At 40.9% G+C, this 17,385-nt stretch overlaps 1 protein-coding gene across 2 annotated transcripts in view; it reads left to right on the top strand.

Moving 5' to 3' along the window:
- Window positions 1-445: 445 nt before the first annotated feature.
- The window catches only part of gkap1 (G kinase anchoring protein 1), a 42,252-nt gene continuing 25,312 nt past the window's right edge, over window positions 446-17,385 (top strand). For both annotated transcript variants that reach the window (XM_072281581.1, XM_072281580.1), the window contains exons 1-8: window positions 446-898; window positions 2,439-2,600; window positions 3,876-3,953; window positions 7,519-7,648; window positions 9,355-9,377; window positions 9,802-9,945; window positions 14,897-14,998; window positions 15,080-15,143. In XM_072281581.1, the coding sequence (XP_072137682.1) occupies window positions 635-898; window positions 2,439-2,600; window positions 3,876-3,953; window positions 7,519-7,648; window positions 9,355-9,377; window positions 9,802-9,945; window positions 14,897-14,998; window positions 15,080-15,143 (967 nt within the window). In that variant the 5' untranslated portion in view covers window positions 446-634. The remainder of the gene's footprint in view (window positions 899-2,438; window positions 2,601-3,875; window positions 3,954-7,518; window positions 7,649-9,354; window positions 9,378-9,801; window positions 9,946-14,896; window positions 14,999-15,079; window positions 15,144-17,385) is intronic.

The following is a 17,385-nucleotide window of genomic DNA, read 5'->3' as shown; positions in this document are numbered from 1 at the left end:
TTGATGGGCCTTTAAAGTCTAGATAAAATGTTGCAGAAAGTCTCATGACGGAAATTAAAAGTCCTCCTTCAGCAGAGAATAGTCTAGATTTCAATCAGCACATGAATAGAGGAAAAAAAGCTTTAAACCGACGCACGGTTCTTGCCACTGACTTCTTCATTGCCCCGTCTGCCACAAAGTGAACCCATGATTAATTTTGATGACATCCGTCCCCGTGAAGGAGCCGCTGGCCAAGTGATCAAAGATAACCCAACCTTGCCGGCATGTCCTTGAAATCGCTTACCAAGATCGAAGGTGGGCTAACCTGGGTTTCCGCGTTGACACGCTACACCTCGTTAGCCCCGAGACTCGTTAAAGCACTGATGGCCGGAAAACGGCCCGCGGTGAAGTTAAGTTGCGGGGCAGTCTCCGCGCGGTGCGCGCTCTCGCTCGGGACCACAGCCGGTGCGCGCACACGAGCCTCCCGTGTCCGTTCCATCAGAACTCGGTTGGTGGCGCTTCGCGTTTCAGTCACGGACCAATTCTGCAGCGGCTTGCAAATTCTGCCCCGACTCTCGGTCGCTTGTAGTACTTCCACCGTTCGGTCAACTCCTCTCGCCCCGGCCCTTCTTTCAGTTTAATTCAAGCCGTCGGCATGGCAGCAGCAGTCGGCCCGGCCTCGATTCGCACGACCGCCTCTCGCTTTGCATTGCTGAGGGTGGAGGGCGATTCGTCCGACTCCGATTCGGACCCCGGGCGGATTAACGGCAGTAATCGAATCGGGAAAGGCGGCCGCGTTGGAGCCGCTAAGAAAAACAACAACGCACAGTCCGGGGCCGCGGGCGGCGGCGGCAGCAATGAGAAAAAGAAACAGAAAAGGAAGAAGAAGAAAGAGCAGCAGCAAAGCGAAGCGAATGAGGTACGAACCGGGGAGTCAGTCGGAGGCCAGAGCCGGAACCACTTTCAGTCGGAACGATGAACACAGTGCTCGCACACGATGCTCTTTTACCCACTGAAGGGTTTTGTAGAAGGAAAGAAGTTCTGTCTATTTTTGTATGATTCTACGGGGAAAGCTTTTGCTGTGATAGAAATGCATTAAGATTTACAATTCAATTTAAATTGAGCAAGTCACATTGAAGAATCTGAATTATGATGTTCCGTACTCTACATTTTACAGAAACACATCCTTACTTCTACTTTGTCTTTTTAAAACGTCCCTTTTAAAATTGCATTTATACTATTGGCGCAAAGGTTTCTCATTCCCACTAACCGCTTGCCCGTTACTTAAATATTTGTTTTGTTTAGTTTTATCTCTTGGATGTCATATTCATCCGATGTTTCTCTGGCCAGCTGGCACTATTTGATGTCGATCCGGAGCTTCCCCTGGCCAAGCCTGCATTCCTCTGTTAATATCCGTCAAAATGTTTCTTCTTTTGGGGGACCAGAATCGAATGCCCCGATTGCTGACAGGGCAGGACCCTAAACTTCCACAACTACTAAACGCATCAAAAACCTGAGGGTTTGATAAAGTATCAACTCTGTCGGAAAGCCACGTTTCTGCAGACTTCAGTGCATAACCAATGCAATTCTGCATTGCAAGGATTTGCTGGAAGGGCCAGAAGGCCTCCTCGCTGCATCGCTAAATGTAATAAATATGTATGATTGTTGACATATAGGCAAGTACAGTGCACAGGGTCTCACACATACTGATGAAAGACAAAAAAAAAGTTTTAGGAAATAATACCAAATAGGGTATCAAGGAATCCCTTTCAAAAACGAATACACCCTGTTACACCAAGTTAAAAATTAGATATTTTTTAACATCACATCTGAAATACAAAATTCAACAATAGCATTACCTTTTTTACTGCAGAAAATGCTAGAAATACTCAACAGCTCAGACAGCACTGTTGAAGAGAGAGAGATATTTTTGGTTGGTGTTTCTCTTTGCAGGTGCTGCCTGACCTGAGTACTTCTGGCATTTATTGCGTCCAGCCTATTATTATATTGCTACAGGCATACGTTGAACTTGTATTGAGAGCTGTATTCATATTCAAATATCCCATAAAGTAAATTATCCTTTAAAAATTCAGCAATGATTTTAGAAAGTGAACTGCTTTAATTGATAAATCTATTACAATGGCAACAGGTGTTTGAATTTGAATGTACAGATTCCTTTTGTCCTTTAGTACAAACAAAAAGATTTCAATATGCAATTTGTGTAAATATAAGTTTTGATTTGATTACACTAAAATTATATGGGTTTCTATTTTGAAAATTGCTTAAATGTTTTACTTTAACCCATGAAGTATTTAGTAATCTTTGAAGCACACAACTACAACTTAACATTTAAACGATCAAATGATTGGTTTAACCATCAGGATGCAGTTTTAATTGAGTACAAAAATGTGTACTTGGTTTTTCATAATTTTGACTTTGTTTTGGTTCTTAATTTAAAGCTACGAAGTCTGGCTTTTGGAAAAAGTATATCAAAGTCTTGTTCTACCGGCGTAGTTGGAGTGAATGCTGGGTCTTGTCAGTCAGAACAATTCCTGAACTGGCAGAATCCACCAGCGGCAGAGGGGGAGAAGTGGGAGCAGTGGAGAGAGAAGGATGAACAGGTGAGAAATGGTGTTGTTTAAAATGTTACAAAATTGAATACCTACAGGCCATGGGCACTACTGGCCATTAATTATGTCACTAACCACAAATCTATGCAGATTTATCATTTTCGGAATATTTTACTGCCAAGTGGCATTAAAGAACCATTTATTACCATTATGTTGTTGTCGAGCTGGCTCGCAGACGTTTTGTTACCCAGCTAGGCAACATCATCAATGCAACTTCGAATGAAAGTTTCATTCAACAACAATATCCTCAGCCCGAGCTACAAATCTTTTCCAACATCTTAATTACCATTATGTCCTTTCACAATTCACAGTTTTATTGTGCAAAGCTTCTTTGTATTAAAACAAGGTCAGGAATTTGCATCACTAAATGCATTCAATATTATTTGGGGTGGGAAAAGTCTGGAACTCATCAAGGTAAGTTAACCTAATGATTTTTTACGAGAGGGAATTTGTGTGGTTCTATTTAAATGAACAGATGCAAGCTCTGTGTTAGTTTAGTCTTGTAGTAAGGCTTATTTCAGGTATATGCGCAAATAAACATGTTAGCTCTATTATTCAACGTGAATAACTCATTCTTGGTAGGAGCAGATGTTCTTTAACTGGAAGTCATTTTGTCGTGGTGTTACGCAAGTCATTGTTTCTCTACTGTCACAGGTTTGGAAGCAGATAGAGTGCGCATAGATACAATGTTAAAAAATCATTGAAATGCTGGTAACAATACAGCTGAACCGATGTAGAGAGCTGAAAAATTCCCTTTAACTGCCTCTTTAAATTGCTGTCAATGTTGAATGTGGCTTCATGGGTTCAGATAAAAACACACAAGGGCCTGATTAGTATGTGTCATTTTTTTAGTTGTGTAGCTCTATTTGTCCATAGTTATTCATCAATGATGTTTTCTAGGATTGAGAATCGAAGCCAGGAGAATGGAATTATTGCCAATAAGTAATTATTTATTTTAGGAGAAAATTAGGTATGGAGAGGGAGGGAGGGTGGAGATAGTGATCATAACGTCTTGTTCTTGTGCTTTGTTTCCAATATTACCTGCCATTTTCAAAATTTCTCCAAATGCAATGAACTGAGAAATATTGCCACCCATTTTTAGGTTGTGAGTACTGAATGCTGACACATTCAATCTCAATGCTTTGCAGAGCATATTTTCTCTACAGTATTTAAAGTAGATCATTCAATAGGTCCTATAATGTTGCAAAGTATTTCTGGAACCTTTGATGGAGCTTCTCTGACCGATTTGTTTTGTTCTAAATATAGCTGACCAACAAATTATATGAAGCAGATCTCCAGAAGGCTTTGCTGATTAGCAAGTTGGAGTACGAGGAGCATAAAAGTGTATGTATACATTTGAAACTTAGACTCATCATGTTTTTTTTTGAAGGCAAGCTGTACGGTAGGAAATCCGACAGTCCCAATGCAGGGAGTTCCGTGAAGGTATTGCATGAAATGTCTGGTACATGTGTCCATCGTCTGTAATGAAATGGAGACCCTGCAACTAATAAAATCTTTGTGACAACAGAAAATATGAGAAATACTCAGTGGGTTGTGCATCACCTGTAGCGATGCTGCCTTATCCGCCAAGTATTTCCAGCATTTTCTTTTTATTTTAGGCTTCCAGCATTTGCTGCTCAAGTTATTTCATTCCCCCCCCAGGATGGTATCTGGTCCACTTCAGAGTAAATCCAAATCTAAACATGTCTGTATCATTCCAAATGACACTTTTTTTTCTGGTCAAACTCTGATCAAATATTAATAATGTATTTCATTTGTGTATTTTGTTACAAAAATAAATAAGTAATCTCATGGGGTTTGATTTTTCACAAACAAATATTTTATCAAAAATGTTTCTTAAATTTGAGAATGATCTTACTTTTCCTTTTTGGTGTGTCTGATTAAGAACTATAGGAAGGAGTGCATTTTAACACTTCTTCCCTTCCCAGCCTAGGCAGAAAGAAAATTTGGATTTATTGTAAATGGCGGGAGATTGAAAGGTGGTGGTGTTCAGAGGAACCTGGGTGTTCTTGTACATGAGTTGCTAAAAGTTAATGTGTAGGTACAGCAAGGGGTTTAAAAAGCTTAACAGGGTGTTGACCTTTATTGGAGTCCAAGACTAGGGAGGTCTTGTTCCAATCATGTAGGGTCTTGATAAAACTATTTTTAATATTACCTGAGATTGTCTCTGGGGATGGTGAGGAGGGATGAGGGTGAGTAGCTTAAGCTGTATTGAATTTAGAAAACTACAAGGTGATCTCCGTACAGTGTACAAAGGACTGGAATTGACAGCAAAGAATTGGTGATAACACTTCCCCTGACTAGGATATCTCCAACCTGGTGTCGCAGTCTCTGAATAACGGTCACCCGTTCAGGATAGAAATGACAAGAAACTTGCTCGCCTGAGGCATATGTCACCCACAGTGTCTGTGGAAGCTCGGTTTCCGACGATATTGCAGACGGAAATTGCTAAATTTATAGATAGCAACAGAATCTAGGACCATGGGGTTGATGCAGGAAATGGCTTTGGGGTGAAATATTGGGGAGTTTCTCACCCTCTGCATGTCACCTTGGCTGAACAGAGGAGCACTCTTAGTGATAGACTATGACAACTGCACTGCTCCAAAGAGCGCTATACGAGGTTGTTCTTACTCTCAGCCATTAGGCTCTATAATGAGTCAACCTGTAGCTGGGGAAGTGATGACCCCCCCCCCCCATTAGACTATTTGAGGTAACTTATTTTTTATTCTTTCTTACTTCTCTTCTAATATTTGTATATCTGTGCACTTGTAATGCTACTGTGACACTGCAGTTACCTTTGGGATCAATGAAGTATCTATCGCTCTATCTATCTGATCCAAATGAAATGGTTTCATTGGATCCCTTTATCATTTTAAAGATGTTAATTTAGCATTCACTGGTTCTTGAACGAGAATAAAGGCCATGTTTATGTAATATTTTATAACATAAGAGTGATGCTTTTTTTAGTGAGTCTAGAGCACATACCCACTTCCCCTATTTCTCCATCCCTTGAAACAGCTGGTTAACCATTTTTTAAAATTGTAACTTCCTGTTTGTGTTCACACAATGCCATGAGCCAAAAATGAACATAGAACTCTTTCTGCAAGTATTTTTTCTATCAGATTTATCAATGAGACCCGAATACATGTTCCCTTGGGAACAATTTTTGTTACATGCTGTCATTTCTTGCTCTCTCGTGCCTCACTTCCAAGAAAGATAACTTGCTGGAGGAAAGACATTTCAGTCCTGCTACGGTGTTTTGATCCACAACATTGGCAATTCCTTTCGTCCCACAGATGCGTCTCAACCCGCTGAATTCCTCTGGCAGATTGCTTGTTGCTGCAGATTCTGGCATCTATATTCTCTTGTGTGTCTGTGATAATATTGCCTCCATTTTGCTAATAATCTCATCAGTTGTTCCCAATAGCTCAGGCAAATACCTCTTTTCTGCCCTTCCATTCCAGCAGGCCAAGACACTTTATCCTTTCAATGAGTTTGATGTGACTGACACCTCATGAACCATACCAGTTCCCTCTAACCATTTCATATTTGTGCAAGTACTTGGTCACTGTAATCCTGATGTTCTAGTATTTTAAATTACTGTTTGTTACTAGGAATCCCCCCCTCCCCGCTCACATTATGAATTCACTGGCTCTCCGCTTAGCAGCAGTCTGGAGGCTGCTGGTTCACTATAAGTCTTTCCGTCCTCCGGTTTGAACTTTGGCAGCTATGTAGCTCCTGTATTTTGTAGATGACTGCTCAGCTATGTGTTGCTACACCAAGAACCTGGTGCAAATCCCTGTCCTGTTTTGGTGCTCACATGGCTGAGGGGCACAGTGTGGAAAGGGCTGAGAATTGAGTGGGTCAGACTGGCTGCCTGGTGCTGAGATGTGGGTTTTAAGGCTGCACCCTGCCTGGTACAGTAAGTGCGGATTTTGGTGGAAGTTGGTGGCAGCACCTGCTTCATGTGTTGACAGACTGCCTGGACCTTCCTGTTGGAAGCGATGGAAGCTGTTCTTCACTTACACAATTCTTCTCAACCCAGAGCCTTCTCCACGGTAACAACTCCAAAGCCCAACAAAGAACATTGAGCATTGTTTCTAGACTAGGGAAGGCTGTGCAGATTACGAAGCACTGTGGAGACAGCAGCTTCCATTGTATCTAACAGAAGGTGACGAGAGTGACCCTTGGTTCTCTCTGATAGTCCCCAGCGATACAGAACTGGCTCATCAGGCCAAGGCAAAGCCTGGGCGCCTCATCTTAGTGCTGAGCAGCTACGCGTTTTCAGGCAGCTGTTCCTTGAGCTATAAGCTATTCATTGCTGGATTTGTACCAGGTTCTCCGCACCATAGCTCACCGTTATATCAGCAGAAAAGTCAAGGGTTTGCATCAGATTTCTGGCATAGCAAAGATGTTAATAGTGTATAATGGGCACCACAGTAGTGTGGTGTTCTGTCTGAGCGTTCCACGTTCTCCCCATGATCTGCATGGATTCCGTCCGGATGCCCCTGTTTCCTCCCATAGTCCAAAGCCGTACTGGTTAACAGGTTAATTGGTCTTTGTAAATTGTCCTATGATTAGGCTAGTGTAAAATAGGTGGGTTTGCTGGGTCATGTGGCTCGTTGTGCCGGATAGGCCTGCTCTACCCTTCATCTCCAAATAAACTAAAATATTTCCACAAATAATGCTTGTATTGACCCCATTTTAGCACCCTCGTTTCAGGGAGTGCTAAACGAGTTATCAGTGTATGAGTTACATCTGCAGTTTAGAAACAAAATGCATAATCTTTCATCTTGCTTTGTCCTTTTTAGATTTTGTAAAAATGTAATAATCCTTGAATGAAAATCTTCACTGCACTTCATCTTAAACTTTGAAACATCTTTTACAGTGTTTAGATGCAGATAATACTTCTCCTAAAACAAAAGGACCAAGTAGAAAGGAGAAACGAAAACATCTTCAGGGAAAAGATAAACCAGCCACAGTTTCATTGAAAGATTTTCAGACTGATGGAAGTACAGGTAGTATTGGAGTTGTGTCAGTGTTTTATTTTGAGCAGTATGATTGCTTTATAACAAAATCTGGGCTGCTGGTTTGATTTTCATGTGCGTGGTAGCCACCAGATGACAGTAGAGTCAAGTGCCCAGAAAGGACATGCAGCTGTGTGATTTTGATTTACATGAAATAAGAGATTGACCACTGATCCTGAGGCAGCTGACCGGAGCCCCATTCTATATGAGGAAAGGAGGGTGGAGATAATCTCTTCACCAAGAGTGTACGGTCATTGAATATGGAGAAAAGCATGAAGTTCAGCAGCAGGTAGAGCTGGTAAAATTTTGGAGGTGAAATTATGTGATTTGCAGCAATTTCTGATTAGATTGGATTCTGGACTTTATAGACTTATTTGGAGGGTGGAAACTGCACCACCTTTGCACATCAGCTTATTTTAAACAAATGATTTAAATTTTTCAAAAGAAGTCTTTCAAGTTCAAGGTTATTTTCATTTGAGCAATAAACATGTATACTGCCAAACAAAACAATGTTCCTCTGGACCAAGGTACACACCACAGTACATATAACTCATACACACAACACAAAGTAATATTACCACAAATAAATTGACAAATAATAAGCTGCATGTATGACACATGATAACAAGGAAACAGTATAATGCTACTGGCGCCTCATATGTGGTGAGACGTGGGTGGTGGCAGGAAGTGCAGTAGTCTTACGGCCTGGGAGAAGAATCTAACAGTCCTATGGTACCTCCTGCCCGATGGAAGGGGGTTGAAGAGATTAGATGGATGGGAGGGATCATTGACGATGTGAAGGGTCCAGCATGCTGTGTACTCCTGGTAGATATCTCAGATGGGTGGAAAAGACATCCTCTGAGCAGTTCTCACAAAGGAGGATCTTGTGGTCAAGGTGTGGTCAATTGCCTTACATCTGACCACAAAATGCGTATGACACTCACAATGGGGCTTCTGTAAAAATTGGTTAGAATTGGCGGGGGGGGGGTCCTTGCTCACCTCAATCTCTTCAGGAAGTGGAGATGTTGCTGTACTTCTTGACCAGAGGGGTGGAGCTGAGGCATCAGGTGAGGTTGTCCATTATGTACACTCCCAGAAACTTGGTGCTGGTAACTTTTTCCACGGAGGAGCTGTCTGCATGCAGTGTGGAGTAGCCAGCCTGCACCTTCCTAAAGGTTGGCGTTGACGAGGCCAGCTACTGTTGTGTCATCAGTGGACTTGATTCGGTTTGGACTGGGTCTAGCTGTACAGTCACTTGTTCCCCGCTTCAAATTTTGTGTAATGCTTTGTGAGGCTGCTCTAATACTCCAGCCCATACATACATGCTCTCCTGTGTGAAGTACAATAGTGATGACAGGAAGAAGATGCTATTTTCTCATCTCCTTGTGCAGTCATCCAGAAGCTTACTGCCAATTACTATTGGTCATATCTTGAAAACCCTGAAACTCGTAAGCCCAATTTTTGGAACAGGAAGCAACAATTTATGTTCCTTATTAAATCTAAGTCCTATAAATGTTTAAAAGTACTATATTTTGAACTTTTCACTGGTTAAATTCAATATTGAGAAGCAGATGTATCAGGATTTTAAAATCTGCATAGTTTGCCCATTGTTCTCTATTTGAGTAGCCACAATTTTGTGAGTGAAATATGTTGCCAGTATTTTACACCATATTAACTTTTTCATTCTCTTTCATTAGATCAGACAAATAGGAAATCTGAGGTATGCTACTTTTATCTTTATGGCAACTTAATTTATATTGTGGAATTAGTGTTTACGATCTTTTTTTAATAACCAAGTGAGTTGTATGTTTACAATATGGCCTGGAACTTGGAATTCAGATTTAAAATAGACTTCCAATAAAATAATGGATGAAGTTAAAACTCAGCAAAAGAGTAAGAGGACAATGATCCTTTTTGAATATAATAAACTATGATCTGGATTTGCATTGTGTAAGAAACAAATATAGTAATTTGTCCATTTGTTTTGAAAAGAGAATTTCCATATTTCTGAGAAAGTAGTGGAGTGGGCCAAATGGCTTGATTCTTCAATCTGCACAAGGCTCAACATTTTTTTAAAATCATAACTTAATGTTTTGCTTCTTGTATACCTTGAACTGAATTCAGAAATTTTGTACTTTTTCCAGGAGCCAACATCTTTACATGCAGCAACAGAAGAGAATAGCTTCTTTATTAAACTAGAAGAAGCTGCAAGTAAAATACTATCAATGGAGAGGAGAAAGCAGTTATCAAGTACCAATGGATTGGACAGTATTTCACAAGAGAGCCAAGTATGTATTTCCGAAAATACATTTCTAAACCTTAATTGATTTGTCTGTGTTGCACGTGGGTGGTCTGGGGCTTGATAGTGGTTTAACCATTTAGAGACATGACCTATGTAACTTGGAGACAGTCCCATTGGCTCATTAATTTCACGATGACCATCAGAAACCTTTTTGCATAAATCTCACGTTAAATCCACTGCAATCTTTCCATACTCAATCATCTCCCTCCTCCCTTTCCTTTCACCCCAGATTCTACCACTTAACTACACACAGGAGCAGTTTGCAATGGCTAAACAACCACCCAACCTACACATCTTTGGGATTTGGAAGGAAGTCAGTGTTGGAGGAAGCCCACGTATAGAGAGAATGTGCACACTCTGCACAAACTCCACTGGTGATTTGGATAGAACCTGGGTTATAGGAGTTGTTAGGCAGCAGCCTTTCTATCTGTGCCTCTGTTCAGCTTGAATGTTACCTGTTTCTTTGTGAACAGTTATTCAAAACTTCTGTAGATTGTTTAATTGCAGTTTAAGCAATGTTCTCAGATTAACGTACTTGCATATTCATAAATCCAAAATTAAATTTAAACCTGTTGGATCTTTCATTTATTTTATGTTTCCAATATTTTCACAGCTGTTGCTAATGAGCTGAGTAGGAGGAGAACATTTAAAAAATATTGCTGATAGATATGTGGGACTGAATCAACTAAGGATGTGCTTTTAGTTTAATTGATGCTTCAACTCCCTAGAACTGTTTAAACAAATCGATTTTCCAGTGTCATCACAACTGTTTAAACATTTTGTAAGTAGAATTTGAGTTTGTAGGGTCTCTATTTGTTTTCTAAAAGTAATGACTGGAAAGCGAAGAGCAGACAGCAGATGTGGCTGTAACTGGTGATTTGATACTTATGAAATTTGAGCAATAGCAACGTGTTGAGTACTAGGGGTAGTGGTGCATGGATCATTGAGAAACAGCAGAAAGAGATAAATGTTTATCTCCGACTCGTAAGTATAACCCTGCTGGACATCATTAAAGCATTGCTGGTTTCCAAACTCTGTATCGTTTATTTGGGGATTGATCTAAGACTGCAGCTGATATCTTAATAAACAGACAAGATTTGAAAATCGACTGGTCCCATTCTCCTTTCACCTTGATGTGGCCCTAGTTCTGCATCCTCTCATAAGAAGAAACATTCTCTCCACATGTACCCTATCAAGACCCCTGAGAGCTTTCTTTGTATCAGTCAAGTCAACTTCTACTCTGCAACACTCAAGCAGTTCAAACCTGGTCTTCCCAGCCTTTCCTCATGATGGAATGGGCAGGTTACCTTAATATTATTCCTCTAATAAGACAATTACTATACATGGGTGAGAGCAAATCTGGAGTAAATCCCAGGTACAAAATTAAGCATAACCTCTCTAATTTTGTAATAATTTCCCCAAACAATAAGTGGTAGCATTTTGCTAACTTTCCTATTTATTTGTACTGTAAATCATAACATCGGATACCCAGATCTCTTCCCATCTCAGCTCTGTAACCAGCTAGAATTTTTATTTTTGTTTTTTTTCCCCTCAGCAAAATAGGCAATGTCACAAGTTCCCATGTTGTACACTGTTCACCGGGTCTTTGCCTGCTAACTTAAATGTGTCTGTATCCTTCTATCACTCCGTTACGTTCTCTTAACAGCTTAACTTCCAGGCTGTCTTTATATCAGCACATTTAACAACCGTGGTTTCAATGTCTCCATTTGATGGAAACGTGTTCTATCTATCCATTCTTTCAAGCATTCTATGGTTTTAAGTACCTCTGCCAAGTCTTGCAACCTTTTTTTCCAAGGAGTTCAGACCCAGCTTCACCAGTCTATTCACACAAATTCCCTCAATCACTTCTGCACCTTTTCCAAAGTCATTGCATCTTTGTGAAGTGTGGCTCACAGGACGAGACACAACGTTCCAGTTATGGCTGAGCCAGTGTTTTATAAAGGTTCTTCATGTCATCCGTTCTTTTGCACTCTATACACCTATTTATGGAGCCCAAGGGCTCAAACACTTTTTCAACCATTTCCTCAACGTGACCTGGCACTTTCAACAAACTATTCATACACTTAAATTTGGTGGGGGGGCGGGGGGAGTGTTGGGGAAGAGGGAGAAACAATCCAGGTGCCAGAATTCCTACAAACAACATGCTTGAAATACTCTGTAAGGAGATATGTGAGTATCAGTATGCAAAGAATTTGCAGGATTATGGGGTAGAGCAGATGAGTGGGGTTGGTGTAAGCAAGAACTGGGTCTGACTTAGTATTCACTTTATAATAGGCATTCCCTTTTGTCCTTTCCAAACTTCCCCTTCTCTTCAATTTAAAATGTTTATTTTCTCAATCCTAATGGCAGGCCATTAGTCTGCATTGTTAGCTCTGTTTCTGTACAGAGCTGCTGTTAGCATTTTGTTTTGGGAAATATAATAGTACAGCACAGGAATGGCCCTTCAACCCACCGTGTTGTGCCAAACTAGCTCTGACGTACATTGGTTTGAGATATATATACTTTCCAGTTTACTTTCATTCAAGTCAAAGTGAATTTATTATCAAAGTTTATACGTGTTACCGTATACTGCCTTGAGATTCACTTTCTTGCGGGCGTTTATAGGAACTAAGGAAATACAATAGAACTTATGAAAAACTACACAAACACTAATACCGGCAAACAGCCAATGTGCAAATGAGAATAAATAATAATACGAGTTGTAGTGGCTTTGAAAGTGAGTGTGGAGGTTGTGAAACCTGTTCAGAGTTGTGATGAGCGAAGTTATCCACGCCAGTTTGGGAACCTGATGGTTGTAGGACAATAACTGTTCTTGAACCTAGTGATGTAGGACCTAAGGCTGCTGGACTTCCTGCCCAATGGGTAGCAGCAAGAAAAGGGCATGGCTTGGATGGTGGAGGAACTTGATGATGGAGGTACTTTTACATCAGTCTTTACTGTGGAAGATCCTAGCAGTATGGTGGAAGTTCCAGGTGTCAGGGGACATGAAGTGTGTGAAGTTACCATAACTAGAGAGAAGGCTGTTGGGAAACTGAAGGGTCTGAAGGTAGATAAGGCACCTGGACCAGATGGTGTACACGCCAGGGTTCTGAAAGAGGTAGCTGAAGAGATCGTGGAGGCATTAGTGATGATCTTTGAAGAAACACTAGATTCTGGAATGGTTCTGGAAGCCTGGAAAATTGGAAGTGTCACTCCACTTCAAACTATAGACCAGCTCGTCTGATCTCAGTGATTGGGAAGATGTTGGAATCGATTTTACCAAGGATGAGGTCTCAGGGTACTTGGAGGCACATGATAAAATAGGCCATAGTCAGCATGGTTTCCTCAAGGGAAAATCTTGTCTGACAGATCTATTGGAATTCTTTGAAAAAGCAATAAGCTGGATAGACAAAGGATAATCGGTTGACGTTGTGTACTTGGATTTTCAGAAGGCCTTTGACAAGGTGCCACATGAGGCTGCTTAACAAGGTATGAGTCCATGGTGTTACAGGAAAGATTCCAGCATGGATAAAGCAGTGGTTGATTGGCAAGAGGCAAAGAGTGGGAATAAAGGAAGCCTTTTCTGACTGGCCGCTGGCGACTAGTGGTGTTCCTTGGGGGTCTGTGTTGGGACCGATTCTTTTTACATTATATGTCGGTGATTTGGATGATGGAATTGATGGCTTTGTTGCAAAGTTGGCATACAATATGAAGATAGGTGGAGGGGCAGGTAGTTTCGAGGAAGTAGGGAGGCTACAGAAGGACTGACAGATTTGGGAAATGGCAGATGGAATACAGTGTCGAGAAGTGTATGGTCATGCACTTTGGTAGAAAAAATGAAAGGTTTGGCTATTTTCTAAATGGAGGATTCCCTAAAGGTTAATTTGAAGGTTGAATCTATGGTGAGGAAGGCAAATGCAATGTTAGCATTCATTTCAAGAGGACTAGAATATAACAGCAAGGATGTAATGCTGAAACTTTATAAAACACTGATGAGGACTCACTTGGAGTATTGTAAGCAAGTTTGGGCCCTTTAGAAAGAATGTGCTGAAACAGGAGGGTTCAGAGGAGGTTAAGGAATCTGATTCCAGGATTGAATGGCTTGTCATACGAAGAGTATCTGATGGCTCTGGGTCTGTAGTCACTAGAATTAAGAAGAATGAAGGGTGACCTCATTGAAACCTATTGAATGGTGAAAGGCCTTTATAGAGTGGATGTGGAGAGGATGTTTCCTACGGTGGGAGAGTCGTAAGACTAGAGGACACAGCCTCAGAATAGAGGGGTATCCTTTTTCAACAAAGATGAGGAATTTCTTTTGCCAGAGGGTGGTGAATCCATGGAATTCTTTGCCACAATCAGCTGTGGAGGCCAAGTCTTTATGTTTATTTAAGGCAGAGGTTGATAGATTCTTGATTGGTCAGGGCATGAAGGGATATGGGGAGAAGGTAGGAGATTGAGGCTGTGGAGAAATTTGGATCAACCATGGTGAAATGGTGGAGCAGACTTGATGGGCTAAATGGCCTAATTCTGCTCTTATACCTTTATCGTCTTGTGAGCAATGCTTCTTTCTTGTGGCAGCACTCCATATAATTGTGCTCCGTGATGGGGAGGGCTTTGCCTGTGAGGGACTGGGCCATATCCAGCACTTCATTGACTTTTTGTGGAGCCACCCAAGAATCAGTTCCAGACCCAATGCTTCTCCTAATATAAATTTTGGACCTGGATGTAGACAGCATGATTTCTAATTGTGCCAGTCAACCATGAGGATAACAATGGACCAAGGAGGTAAAGAAAAGTTGGAGGTGTGGACAGACAACAGACAGCATTTGATACTGAAAAATGCTAAGTTCTACGTATTGGTTAAGAAGAATATGGTACAACATCGCCTCTAATGTGACTCACTGTACTCAAAAGATACTTTTAAATTTTTCTTGCAGGAGGTTACTTCCAGTAATGCAATAACCGAACATTTAAAAGATCAACTGGAAAAGAAAGAACTCAAAATTCTTCAGTTGAAACAAATAGTTGCTGAGTGGGAAGTAAGTCTTGAGATTATGCCTTCTGCAATTCTGAATAAGAATTTATTTTTAACTGACATTTTTTAGTTTTCTTTTTAATAGACAAAATATAAAGAAGTGAAGGCTAGAAATGCTCAGCTTTTGAAGATGCTGCAAGAAGGTGAAAGTAAGTATTAACATTTTGAAATTTTACAGGTGGACTGGTTGCTTGTATAGCTGCTGGGTGATGGTTGCTATCTTTACTGGGTCTTCATTTTAACAGGATTGATTGGTATTTTAATTACTAAGTGCTCCAGCTGCTCAGAGACATTAGATCACAAACACATAGTGTCATTGTGATTGGGTGGCAGGTTGTCTTCCTTAATTGTTCATAAGACATTGCTATCGGGCTAAATTTCCTGTCATGAAATGCCACATTTTGCTCCAGTACAATATACATTGGTTAGAATTGTCCTTGCATGAATTAATTTTTAAACATTTTTGCTGCTGATAACTCAATGAAGAAAACTGAGATTTTGCACCCACATGAACAGATCAGCTGATCTAATTGAAGGATTGCAAAATAATTGGAGGAAACTTGCACTAGAGTGAATGATTTTGGTTTCAAACTGAGGAAAAGAAATAACTGGACAAAGCTGACTAGTGATTGTATTCAGATCACAGAGCAGCAGTAATTTCTTAGTGAGATCAATTGTCAAATGCCTTCTGGGAATTGATTGCATTGATTCCGTCTGAGAATATTGAACCTTCTGGGTCCTCTGTTTCAGTTGTATTAAGACATGGAGATACCTGGATGTGAATAGTAATGTATAGCCACTTGCTTCATGCATCTGAACTCTGTTCCTGTCACCTGTGCTGCCTCTGGATGGAGCACTGGCGCGGAACTAAGCATTTTCAACACTGCTTCATACTTTGATGCAAGTTGAGCGGGACTGAGCAGGTCCCACTCAGAAGCGTCTATTTTGGACTAGCAAGTCGGCCAATTAGAAGAGTTTGCCTTCTCAGTAGTGTTTAGGTGGTTAGAACATTATCGTGTCCTTCTCTTCCTCCATCACCGCTCTAACTAAATAACCAGTCACTCATGATCCTGATTTCTTCCCCACCGATATCTGTAACCACGTTTTCCTGGCCAGTAGGAGAACAGTGCGAAAAGACCTTTAGAGCATTTTAACTGTATCATGCCTAATCTGTTGAACTTGGTGTCCTTGGTCTCTTGCACAATGAAACCTTGCAGTGGTGGACCCCACAAAGAAAAATCATGAGTGTTCTGTGCACTACCTACTCAATATCGCATTTCAAGACATTGAAACATTTCTACCTGAAAGGAAATTTTATAAAATTACAGATCAAATATTATTGAAACTTCTGTTGGCTATTGTTGGCTTAATTATTGAAACATCGTATTTCCAGGTTTTATCTTCAGTGTCAGAAAGGTTGATTTGCAGTAATTAAAGCTAATTAAAATAAATAGGTCCCTAAGTCTTGAATGGCAACACAACTGTCTATGATGTGATTAATTTATCTATAGTTCAGCAGCTTCACGCTGTTTCATCAGAAAGTGGATGCACATGTCGAGATGGTGTTTCACAAAACTAACGACAGGGCAGTTCTATTCACCATCTTTTGGATACTTACACTTAACAGCATTTGTATCCCTGCTGTGCGGATTATGCACAACCCGAGGACTTTGTAGCCCTTTACCATAAGAATGTAAGCAATAGGAACAGGAGTAGGCCATCTGGCTCATTGAGCCAACTCCACCAGTCAATAAGATCATGGCTAATTTGGCCATGAACTCGTCTCTACCTATCTGACTTTCTCCATGGCCCTTAATTCCCTACTGTGCAAAAAATCTTTCAACACTATCACCCCCTTGAAACTAGTCACTAAGCTCCAAGACCTAGGTCTTGATATGTCCTTGTGCAACTGGATCCTAGCTTTTTCTCTCACTTGTAGACTCCAGTGGCTACAGATTGGCAACAGCATCTCCCTCCACAATCTCCATCGGCACAGGTGCAACACAGGGCTGTGTGGCTAGCCCTTTGATTTATACCTGTGACTGTGTGGCTAAGTACCCCTTCAATGCAATATTTAAGTTTGCTAATGACACCACTGTTGCGTCAATGGTGATGATGAATCGGCATGTAGGAGGGAGATTGAAATCTGGTTGAATGGTGCTGCAACAAAAGCTTCTCACTCAACATCAGCAAAACTAAAGATATACTTATTGACTGCAGGAGGAAGAAGCTGGAGGTCTATGAGACAGATCTCATTAGGAGATTGGAGGTGGACGACAGTGCCTCTACTTTATTAGAAGTTTGCACAGATTTGGCATGTCATCGGACTCTGCCAACTTCTGTGGGTGCATGGTGGAGAGTCTCCTAACTGATTGCGTCATGAACTGGTCT

Source organism: Mobula birostris, chromosome 17, assembly GCF_030028105.1.
Source record: "Mobula birostris isolate sMobBir1 chromosome 17, sMobBir1.hap1, whole genome shotgun sequence".
Lineage (NCBI taxonomy): Eukaryota > Metazoa > Chordata > Chondrichthyes > Myliobatiformes > Myliobatidae > Mobula > Mobula birostris.
The sequence above is the reverse complement of the archived record's forward strand: the minus strand, read 5'-3'. Positions and strand labels throughout refer to the sequence as shown.